At 33.8% G+C, this 13,111-nt stretch overlaps 1 protein-coding gene across 2 annotated transcripts in view; it reads left to right on the plus strand.

Annotated features, from left to right (window-relative positions):
- The first annotated feature begins 1,739 nt into the window (after positions 1-1,739).
- Galphao (G protein alpha o subunit) overlaps positions 1,740-13,111 on the plus strand; it is a 48,038-nt gene continuing 36,666 nt past the window's right edge. Inside the window, exon 1 of one of the 2 annotated variants that reach the window (XM_073086601.1) lies at positions 1,740-2,127. In XM_073086601.1, coding sequence (XP_072942702.1) covers positions 2,010-2,127 — 118 coding nt within the window. In that variant the 5' untranslated portion in view covers positions 1,740-2,009. Of the gene's footprint in view, positions 2,128-4,360; positions 4,858-13,111 lie in introns of those variants that run through there. The other variant, XM_073086600.1, reaches the window with a different exon arrangement.

Below are 13,111 nucleotides of genomic sequence, written 5' to 3' on the forward strand. Positions count from 1 at the left end.
ACAGCTGGCCAGTGTTGCCAGATTTGCATATGAGAGACCTGTGGGTACGAAGTCCCATCTTGCTCTTTGCTCGGAACAAAAACCTAAGGCTATATAGGTTACCATACTCTTTGCTAAGGCTATCCGCTGATTTGACATTATGCCAGTGTTGCAAGTCATCGGGGTACATTTATCAGGCGAGAGTAATTTTGATTCATTAAATATTACACTTATCACACAACAAGAATATAGAGGGTATCTATATAACTTTGACTATGAAGAGTTAAATAAAAGGAACTATTTTGCGATTTTCTTAAGTCAAATCTTATAAAAAAATATGCATTAATGCAATTAATGCATTGCATGACAAATTAGACTAAATCAATTTTACTACCGATGTTGTCATAAAGTTGTTCGGCTTTGATTGTAATTATCTCTATTTTCAACGTTCCTGACTATATTATATAAAAATAGGAACTTAAAATATATAAAATAATAACAATAACGTTAATTGTGGAATTGTACCAACTGAACATACCTTAACTTTATTGTTCTTCTCATAGATAAGTAAAGATTACTTACTCCTAACAAGAAAATGTACCCAGTTTTAGAGAATTGAAATAGTTGCGTAAAAAGTTTTGCCACGTCTCCGTGCTAAAATGTCCCTAAAATATTTGAAATAATTATTTATTTATTATGTAAATTACGCTGTATTAGTTATTTATTCGTAAATTTTCTCTAAAAATGTTTTTATTTGTCAAAAATTCAAAAAAAGAACTTTGTGGCTTCATTCAATTTCAAGGCGGCGAAGTATCCTTGCTAATCTATGGTTCTTCTACTGAACAATAGATGGCGTTTGTATTTTGACCGAGAGTGCGTAATATTGTTTAGTAAATAAGTTTTCTATGTTTCTGTGAACTGTGTATTGTTAGGTATTTTTGAGAGAAATCAGAATTTTTCGTTTGGCGCCACATCATCCAACTCATGGTCAATTACACTCACACCGTGTTCTACATAAAGAAAAGGAAATACATTAAATGTCATCAATTACAATTATACAAATAGTAAATGTTTGATTTTTTTTTTAGTATGTTAAGTACTTCCACGGCAGTGGGGCGGCAGTTTATTATTTTTTTCCATTTAATTCTGACATAGTCCATATATTTAGTCTAGAGCAATCTAGATACTTAATTCATACTCAGTATTGAAGGGCTCTTATCACGATATAATGATAATATTATTATGAAATTATTGGATTGTTTGTTATGTATTTTAAATAACATTACTTTCATCATCAATAAGTGCCCAAATAAAACACATTGTTTGGAAACGTCAATTTATTGAAATACATATAAATATTCCTATGCATTTTAATTATAGGTACGTAATACGTGCTACCTAAGAAGAAACTTTGCAAATAGATAGTTAGGTATTGTTATAAAAAATATATATATATTTTTATTCATCATCATCATATTTTTTATTTATTACTTATAGGTATGTATTACAAAAACCAAAGAAATATGCTCTTTGTATTTCTTATACAAGGACAAATTACTTAATCAAACATTTTCTCCAGTGCAGTTACTGCATTCATGTGCTTTTAATATGCAGTCTCAAGAAAACTTCAACGGGTGTCGAGATTGGCGTAGGGTGTAATTAGTGTTAGGGGGTACCGGGCGGCAGCGCGCTCGGGCCGGCGCGGCGGAGGCGGCGAGCGTGCGCACTAGACGCGGCGCTGCAGACCTGCGCAACCCGTCATTCGTTCGCGGGCCCACGCCGCGTTGCCACCTCGATCGTCTCTCGCAGCCGCGCGTCTCAGGGACCTTCCCCGGTGCACGCCGAGGTCCCGGCCGGTCGACGGACGGCTCACGTGCTGATTTAGCGCCCGTGCGCTTCCGAATCTAACCAGAGCACGCGTGCGCGACCGAGCGCGTGCGCGGCGCCAACTGCGCGCGACGACGACCCGGGAGCATGCGAGGAGCACGGCGCTGCCGCGCGTAGCGAGCCAGGCCGTGCGCGCTATCGCCATGGGCTGCGCTTCGTCCGCCGAGGAGCGCGCCGCCCTCGCACGCAGCAAGCAGATCGAGAAAAACCTCAAGGAAGATGGCATCCAGGCAGCCAAGGACATCAAGCTCCTGCTCCTCGGTAATGGAATGTTTCTCTCTTTCTTTTATAGGTGAACTGCGCGCGCACGTCATCCGGAGCTGTATCGACTTCGGGCCTGCTGACGGCGAGCCGGCACGTTTACGACACATCGACGTTGTCAGATTCCGCTTGTTGCTTTTTATCATTTTTTACAGAATATAGAGCTTTAAAATAAGTTACTTGGAAAGACCAAAGATTATTATAATTATGATTAAAGTCCATTCTACTCGAAAGAAATTTATCTGAAATTATTCAACTATTTAAAACGATTTCGAAACATATTGTAATTTAAAACATATTGTACATTATTTTATATACCAATGATAGATGAAATTTAGCTTTGAATATAAGGCACGCACGTCTGATTTCTTAACGATATGTATCTACTCGTTATGTCTACTATAATTATTACTTGTTACTTGTAGAGAACCTACGACATATCGGATATATTATGATGACGATGGAGAACAAAAGGATGAAATGTCTGGCCACATTATTTATTTATTATACATAGTACACAAATAAACAAATATCTGAGTAAATACTAATATTATTAATAAGACAACACTATCTCCTTCTAAAGAAGACAGCTAATTTTTACAATAAAATTATAGTATCCTTACACCATCCTTGAATCCATTCGGAACATGATAGCAACTCTATCCGTATAGCTATCATGTTCTCTTCTCTGAAGAGTAAATTACCGTCTAGGAATATTTATAAGCAAGGTGTATTTTCTTAAAGTGATCACAGATACCTAAATCTATCTTATCACCTTCAAAGAAGGACAAATAGTATGTAAGGTGATTAAATAACTGTTGCATTAACTCCGCTAAAACAGAACAATAACGACTTCTAAATATGTTATTATTCAATAGAAATATCTCAAATATCACGAGATGACCGCTCAGCAGATAATAGTGGATGGTTACAGTAGTGCTAAGCACTTAACACGAGAGTTAAGTGTTTTAAATAACCACTGTACCCACTGACTAGGACTGAAATTTTTAGTCAACCCATTTGAAATATACTTTTTGACATATTTAATTTGATATAAAAAAACGTTTCACGCATTAACCAGCTCGGTTAGAGTCGTTCTATACTGGGATTCTCTACTATATAGTAATAATATTTTGAAGAATTGCTGTGATAATTATGCTTTGTTATTAAGTAACATAGAATAAACTAATAAAGTACATTATCATACAAATGAGTAATTCACATAATACACGTACTTCCAATGGATACACAACAGTTCTCTTTATATATAACTGTTTTATACGATTTCAAGGGCGGTATTGACCATTGTAATGACCACGTACTATCAAGTAGACTACATTTTGATTTGCTACTTCTAATGATTCTGCGTTATAAAAAATACATATGACTAGTAGGCACGAAGAACGATTTTATCTGCATGGCACAATCTTTTGTATCATAAAATGTAGGCTTTTGCCTTTTATACTCAATTCGTAAAATTGAGGTACTCAGAAATGAATATTGGATGATCTGGACTTGTGCCAATTTGAAGCTTGTTTGGAATCATATGTTGCATTGTTAAAAGAACACTGGATTAAAATTATTCTGACGTAAAATATGAAAATTTCATACAATTCCCCGAGTATAATTCTCTTTTTAAGTATTTATTATAGAAAAACATAATTCCAAATGCACACAAGAAGCATGAAATAAAAAAAATCATTATCATAACTGTTTTATGAAATAAAACAGATAATCAAAATATTAAGTGCCATCTGGTGTCGAGTAGCTCATCTAATTTAATGCGCCATTGACATAGTGCTATTTTATAATTTATTAAAATATTGTTTAATCATTACGTTAGTAACTTTAACACAATATTTTAATCAACATGTGAAATGGTTATGTACAACTTGTATCATAGGTAGGTTAGTAGAAAACTACATTTTTATGTGGAATAGAACTGAGATAGATGCGTTTTTGTAGTAACGATAGTAATTCAGCAATTATTTAAAATGATCCATAATATCGTACTATTATAACGTTCACATAATTAAATTTTATTTTAGTTTTTATTTCAAGTTTCCGTGGTGAACAAATTATATGATTTTTTGACTTCCTTTTATTATTTTGATCACGCCAAAGAATTATTGTAGATTTCAATATTTCGTTCTCTTTCGTGTGTGAATCTACATTACGCATGTGTGAGCGAGTCGGAACGAAAAGTGCCGAACGCGACCGAACGTCAGTCGAGCGGGGCGCGGTCGCCGTCAGTCGTCACGGAGTGGAGCTGGTGCTCGTCATCCGGCCGCCATTATCTTATGCGAATTCATAAAATCAATTAAAGTTTACGCTGTCGTTACGCGTTTCAGTGTCGTGTGCGGTGGATATTAGTGAAAGTAAAGAAGGTGCGGTTGTATTTTGGCCCGAGAGTGCGTAAATATCCATTTGGAACCGTGCAGAGTGATCCAGTCGGTTAGGTTACTGTGTTGAGTGGTAGCTTAGTGTAGGGTGGGTCCGGTGCGACCGGGGCGGCAGGACGCGCTCGAAGCGTATGCAGAGGAAGCGGTGAGAGCGCGCCCGGCTCGGGAGTCGGGGCGGACGGCGGCCAGGGCACAGGAGCTGCTGCCAAAATGGGGTGCGCTCAGTCGGCCGAGGAGCGCGCGGCGGCTGCCCGAAGCCGACAGATCGAGAGGAACCTGAAAGAAGATGGCATCCAGGCCTCCAAGGATATAAAGTTGTTGCTGTTAGGTAGGTTCTTAGGAGATTTTCGCTAAGCCGCACCCATGACTTCAATTTATCTGAACGCTTACCGACATCGATGGCAGTTGTTGCTAGTTTTTTAAAAATGCTTACATTCGCGGAGCCATAATTTTGGTGTAGTATAATATGTTCATGTAAAATCACTACAAAATGTTATTTACGACTTACAGTAATTAGCTTTCTCTTGAACTCATCAATATGCTGGTATGCATAGTTTGTTCCGCGTGCAAATGAAAGTGCCTAATAGTTTATGCTTCGAAAATCAATCGGGGTTTGATTATGTTATGTAGCCTATTTTGTAACCAATTTGAATTATGATTGTAGTTCATATGTATATTATCATATTTACATTTCTGTTTGTATATAATGCTTTAACACATTGACACAAACTTAATTCATATAAACTAATAGTTTTATAATCTCAAATAGAAATAATAATCCTGAATATTGATTCTTTATCATAAGAGATTCAACAGCTTAAGATATATTTGAATTAAATCTGACAAAGATGAAAATTAATATGCAACCTGTGATAGGCTTGGCCTACATTCTTTTTATGTCCCAATGGATATGGCTCTCTCCCTACAAATGGAAGATATGAAGTGTTCTCCACCTTGCATAATTTATAATAGTTATGAATTGTTTTATTCAAAAATTATAATATACTTACACAACTTCTTGTGCAAAGCTCTATAAATTGTCATAATATTTGTATATCCGGCAAAATACTTTCAAGCAGCGAATTCATCAAAGGAAATTAAATACACATTGGTTTTGTATTTCTGTTTGTGGTTAATCATTGTAGCAAGCAAGGTTCCAGTTCACCTGATGGTGAGTGGTCAATGCCACCGATGAATGTCTGTGACAAACTCCAAATCGCACAGTTTCCACCTAAAACCAATCATAGATGTTTTGCCACTTTTGAAAACAAATATAATGCCTCAAATGTAAGTCAGCTTGCATCCAAAGCCTTTTAATGGAACAGGACTGCTTCATGTTAGAAAAGGGTGTGGTGATGGTATCTGCCCAGTCAACCATACTGCATTACATATGTTAAGCATACATTCAACTATTTAAGTACACTGACAAGAATAAAAGGCAGATGTACTCTCACTTCATCCAGAATAAAATGTGGATGGCAGAAGAAGGTTTGCTTCTTTGGCTGTATTGGTTTGCTTTAATAATAATTTTAAGGAATATCACAAAAAGCTTATGTCGGAGCAACAAAATTATTTAAACTTAAAGGAAAAGACTGATTTTGTCATTGCAAATAATGTTTGACTAATCTGTCAGTAATTGTCAGTAATTAGTAAAATAGATAGATATTATTATTACAGTTGCATTTTCAATGATATATCCTATCCATGGAACATGGATTAAACGGATTTTTGAAATTCAAAATTTTACATTATTCATTTATGCCTACAACTATTGTTTCCTGCAATATTGTATATCTGGATAGCATTATCAAAACGAAAAGCCTTGATTCATTGTTTAATTAAAATACACTGTTGAAACCATCATAATAGTTAATAATTTACCTCTGTTCTGAATATGATAAGCAAAACACAATTGCACACATGTAGTAACAGATTTAAATGGTATTTTCCCCATTATGTGATGACAGTTAAATGGTAATTTATAGAAAACAAAATATTCGAATCTATTTTAACTTACGTGGGTTAACCTTTTCCACAGTATGGATTTGACTTACATTGGGTGGTTTCTTTTTTTTAATATTTCGACTTTAAATCATTCTCCTGTAAATTTCACCAAAGATTGCCTTTCAAGTGTCAATATATATTTAAATACTACTGAAGTTTACAATGACAATGTTTTTATGATAATTATAATTTGTTTAATACTGCTACCAATAGCCATTTTGCCCAGTACAGGCTGTTTTGTGTGAGAAATAAATGTGACCATCATCAACCACATTTTACAATTTCATTTCGCAATGAGTCAGCACCCTCTAATGCGAAAACTAAAACTACCAGCTGACTAATGATTAACCACATCATTACATTGTCAAATTAATGATCACCAGTATTTTGGAATTCACTTGGAAAAGTGGTTAACTTCAAATGAAAGTAAGGGACATTAATCTTTTGGATAAAGCTAAGTGCTGAATAAATGTTAATATTTTATATTTGCATTTAAGCTTAATTCTGTTTTATAAGGCTCAATAATAAAATCATTTAACAAAACCTCTTTATTTATGCTTTAGAAATTGGCATATAGTTTTACTTAAGAATAACTTAAGTATTTTACTCACTAATCTGACTTTTCCCACAGCTAACATCTCATGTCAATGTTTGAGGAAATAGTTATCCACAAAATATGAGTCATTCAAACTAATTGTAAGTTGACTCACTATTTTTATATGGAGTTTCCCACTTACTGACAATGTTATATTAAATTTATTTCAAAATAAAATAAAGAATATTATTCATTAAGTTAAGTAATAGAACAATAACTAATAGATTAGTTATTGATCGGAAGATATATCACAATTTGACAGTCATCATTTAATGTTTATCATAGATCATCTAACTTTTGGAAAATTGTTAAAAAAAGTTGGTTATATAAATAATTGTTTAAACATATATAAAGTCTTATTTTTCACTTTTGTTAGCTTTAATATTTAAATATTTTAAATTGATTATTATATCATAACTACTAATAAAATAGTTGATAATTGTAGTTAGTTTGCCAACTTGTTGAATTAAATTTAAATCAACACTAATAAAATTATGAAAGTTTTACTTGTTACTGGTCTCATAAAGAATACAACAGAGCTGCCAAAAACTACAAATAATAAATGGGAGTTTAAAGTGTGCACTCATGAATCAATCACCTCATGAGTACTCAATTTATTTGCGAGAACCTAGGTGACCCAGCTCTGCTGTACATTTCGTTAAACACTTATTTAACAACTGCACCAACAGTGACTTCTCTTGAGAACTTATCATATAATAAATGTAGGTATTACTCAAAGTTACAATTAACATCAACACAAAACCATCTGTCGAATTTTTAAAATCATGAGATTCGTTTAAGATATGTTTCTAAATTGATGATGATGAAAGTCTGAGAGTCCCCAAAATGTCCTTAAAGGTCGGTCTATAGCAGCAGCCTACTTAGTGTGACTATGACATACATTCTTTTTACAACCTATGGCTGCCACTGGAGGAATAATAGGTTGAAGGTGATAAGAGAATTCCATTGTAATCTGTGTTCTAGTATAATATATTAGTTCTATACAATGCTTTCAACATCATAATGCATTTATAAAATTTTTGGGTCTATCTGTAACTGATTAAAGAAATAAATGTTTAAGTAATATTAATAAGTGCTAATAATAAAATGTGTACATTATACTTGTGTAGTTAGTGGAACTGGTTAAAATGTTAGTCTGAACATGAAATTACTCAATCAACTGTAATTATCATCATCAAATTAACTTTATGAATGTGTACTCATACTTTTATTGAATCATACAATCATCATACATTGCAGTTGCTACCTAGTTCAGTGGTACTGTGGGATTAAGAATATAATTTTGTTCAAATGTGCATGTGGTGGTACTGAATTTCTACCCCCTAAGCGCTAAATTTGATACCTCAAATAAATAAGTTCACGTGATAATCGCCGTTCGAACTAGAACTACAGCGCAGACGTCTGCTATTAAGACTGTAATGAGTGCGATGTTAGCGCCGCCACAGTCCAATCATAAGGTACAATCTAGATAGCTTCTAAATTGAGTAGACACTTGCGATATCCTAGTAAACCTTTGCATTTAACTTCTCCTTGAATCCTATTGAAACAGAGGTATATGTTTTCATATGTGTAAATAATAAAATATGAAGACTAACAGACGTGACAAATCTTATAGTTATCTTTTGCTTCGGCCGTCATAACTCCCATTAGACTCTGATTGAATCCTAAACTTGTTTATCATCACAGGCGCGTGCCACCCCCTTAGAAACCCAATCTATCTTGTCCCTTCAATTACTTATACGTTCATGTTTGGACAACGATATTAACGTTTCGTCAATAGAGGTCAGCGATGTTAATATTAGATACACCAGAAATAAAGTAACAACTATAAGAGGGAATGTTAAAATATTAATTGACTTTCGGTTATACTCGTCACTCTACTAAGGTCCTAGTACAAAGAAAATAGTTTTATAATGATATTGTAAAGACATTTATTTTAATTACATGTGTCACAGTGGTAATTTTAGTCCGAAACGATCAATTTTAATGATTTCACTGAGTACTGAAAGTTGACGATTGGTTTATAGTAAGTTGGCCCAATCACGAACGCGTAGCGTAAATAATCGAATTCTAATTTAGGTGGTTACATTAGAATACATAACACAAAATGGATAAAGTGTCGAAAAAGTTTGTGAAAGGATAAGTCTTTAAATTCAGGACCTTCTCCAACGGAGTGCGACTCGCACTAATAATTCAACACTGCATGCCGCAATATGTAGGGTTCCTTAAAATTATTATTTCCGTTCGAAAATTTACATACGTATACTAATACTAACACTTTTCATATCACTGTTGCTTCTCTGGAACGACTTATCATCGTTATGCTTGCATTTATAGTTCTCACTGAGCTGTCATACATCGAGCTATATGGAGATTGATGAGCTTCTTTTACGCGATAACTCAAAATTTATTATCTTTCGTACACGATATATAGATACAATAGAAACACTAATTAAAATTATTATCATCGATAAACTAATTCGATAGGATTAATTTGTTGCCAAAATATTGTGTCAATTAATTGATGATGGAAGAGCTGTACTGTACGATGAAAATAAAAAAGACACTGCAATTTATAATAAATTCGTTATAATTTTATCATCATTATAATTTGGTGACTATCTCATAACTATTCCGATCCCTTTTCGTTCAGTTTTACGCAGGATTGACAATATGTATTATGGAAAACTCTTGCACTTTCTCTCAGACAAACATCATAATGAATAACAGTAATAAAGGAAGAAAAAAATAACAATTAATTTGTCACAAATTGTATGTTGCCTTCTATCGATGGTTCTCGGTAAGTGATCGTGAACGAGGACGCATGTCACTTAAAAGGTAGTAGAATGCTTCGGTACCTCGACTGTGGCAGTACCACCGTCACACTTTTGTCTCATAACAGAAGTATGCAATGTGTATGTGCAATTTATATCTGTTTTGAAATATGTATGGTAAGGCAGATACACTTACACGTGGTGTTGTTTCTTAGTACACAACGTTGAGGTAGTAGTAGTGTTGACGATATCTAATGTCCATGATAGTAATGACCACTTTTCATGTGGATTGCAAGTTTTTTTGTTATTTAATTAACATTAAGAGTAAAAAAAGACAATATTTCACTTAAAATGACTTGTGGGATGCATGGTCGATGAATAAGCAACAGTATTATGCTGTCGTGTCATGCCGCTGAAGTGCCGCGGGGTCGGATGTTATGGACAGGTATTTTATCAGACAACCGCTGTTCGAGCACGCGATCACCGATTTTATCGCTATGATAGCACAAAAAGGCCGAGCGACCGAACTTCGTCCGATCTGCCGTTGATAAAATTCACCCGTACGAAAGATTGACGGTTTAATACTATGAGTATCGTTAGCTCCCGCGCGATACATTTATAAAATATCAATAGTGCTATGGACTAAACTTCGCGTTCTTACTTAGATATCTCCTAGAATCGGTATATTCAGTAAATTAATCAACTTAGGCACTACTATAAATAAGTTACTTTCTACAAAGTTCAGCGTATATATAATTTGTGAAATATTTAATATTCGTCTTAACATTAGATATTATTGTATTCGTGCATTTAGCGTGTCATGCTGCGCATATGTCTCTGTATCTGTAATATAAATTTTAGTCAAAACATTTATTATCTACTTCAATAAAAGATTATGTCACTATGTTGCGAAATAATCAACTTGTTATCTTCATTTTTATTGTATCCCTCAAGATACAATTATTATAGCACAACAATTGCATTTAATTTGAAATTTGATCAAATAAATTCGCCTATATATAACAATGTAAAGATTTCGAATAGATAATTAATCTGTTATAATTTCACCTCTACAATACGGTTTTTAGTATAAAAGCCTTGGCGTGACTCCGTTTATTCAATAATCTAACGTTAAATGGATCCCGTTTTATATCTTATATATAAAATTCTCATGTCACAATGTTACTGTACTCCTCCGAAACGGTTGTACCGATTTTCACCAAATTTTATATGCATATTCAGTAGGTCTGAGAATCGGCTACTATCTATTTTTCATACCCCTAAGTGACAATGGTTGTTCACCCATTAACATTTTTTTATTTATATGGCAACATAACGTTTGTCGGCTCAGCTAGTTATTCTATAAATCGTCCACCAGCCCTTAGCATACTAAGGCTACGACTAACTAAGACTAAGACTGATCATAATCAGTCTGCCCGTGTTATTATAGCAATATATCATAATACGTATAACTATTGATGGTATTACAAAAGGAATCACTTAAATTACACAACTCTCAAAATAGAGAATTTCGTACTTTGTGATATTCAACTCTTGCATGTGGTATTAGCAAAAGTATCTTTTGAAAATAAATTCTTGTGACTCCGACTGTATGTAAATAAATATTATTTAATAGTGCTTACGCAAAAGAAGATTCGTTTAAAAAGATGCAACAATTTAAAGACTTGATCTTCAAGGCGCGGAAAGTTTTTTAATGAGAATATCTTTCAATGGCGACAAAACATCCCAAAGGAAGAAAACTTATTCAGATTTGTTAAAAGCGAGCAGAATATGAGTAGTTTTATAGTTACTACTATGTATTACGATTCGTACAATATACATAGTTATTATTATTAGATATACATTGGTGATAGTGCCAATATTATTCATAAATATTATATTTTTCCATAAATACTGGCACTATGCAAGGATTTTCGGTTCATATTTATTTAAAATATATTAAACGCTGTGACCCGGTTGATATTTCAGTGGTATAAAAAATATAATTGTAAATTAAGTAAATGAAAATGTTTCCTTGAAAGTGCATATATCGTGGATCAATGTCTTCTTTTTTGAAGCGAGGAAGGAAATTATTCTAAGTTTTACTAAGCACCAGTAACTCCGTTCTGATCCGATTCAAATATTCAAATAAAATGATTGAGAGTAGCTAAGCTGCAATTCACGTTCAAATAAATTGCTTTGACATGACACTCATCAGGATTTTCACAGATTCCTCCATGAGTTTCATCTCGCAGAAATTGGACAATTTGAGTACTGCGTAGGACGATTCAAATAATAGAACCGTGAGCTGATAAGGTTTTACTCTTAGTAAATGAAGTAATTAAAACCCATTTTTGTTAATGTCGCAAATTAGGTATTATTTGTTGAACCAGCTATTCAGTAAAATCGCCACTCGTCAATGTAGGTTTCATTCAATCTGAAAATTAATTTAAATGGTACAATCGATCGCTTCAATAACAATGAACAATCTACATTTAGTATGAGCGAGATCGCAATTGTGGAATTAAATCAGGAGCCCACTTGTCTCAATGTAGGTGATATGTGTATCGAGAGGTCAGGGATCGGCCGTTCGCGCTGCCGAGACAATTAGATACCGTCGGGGTCACGTCGCTCGGAACCTGTGTTCTAGATGGCTCCTTTGTGACACCCACACCACTGTCGTTTTATTAAATGCCTCATTAAATTAGCACCTATTTTGATCACGTAACATCAAGGCGCCGGCAAAATATGACAACGTATTTTACACGTAATTTACCACCTGTAACATTTTTTTAGTTGTTGTTATTATAGATACTGTATAGTTGCTGTACATAAGGCAGTATTACAAATTCATGTCACTAGCCACAAATGCGTTAAACTGATTAAATTTTACTTTATTTAACGCAATCATTATGGAAGTACATTATCTTTTTCAATTTTGTATTAATTACTGTTTAATGATTAATATAATAAATAATTCGGGTAATAATTTCGGGTTGATCAAATGTGGTTTTTGTTAATTGATTGATGAATCGCGAAATAAATACGGAAAGGTAAAGGAGGAATAAAAACGCGGATGATTGTAAATCGAATTTGAGTAAAATAAGAAAGATAGAAGATCATTAGGCAACATAAAAAATATATGATTATAATAGGTATTAACTATTAAACATTACAGACATTACATT

This window comes from Epargyreus clarus, unplaced genomic scaffold (genome assembly GCF_041222505.1).
Source record: "Epargyreus clarus isolate Ecla_fem2 unplaced genomic scaffold, WU_Ecla_fem_2.2 ptg000024l, whole genome shotgun sequence".
Classification (NCBI taxonomy): Eukaryota; Metazoa; Arthropoda; class Insecta; order Lepidoptera; family Hesperiidae; genus Epargyreus; species Epargyreus clarus.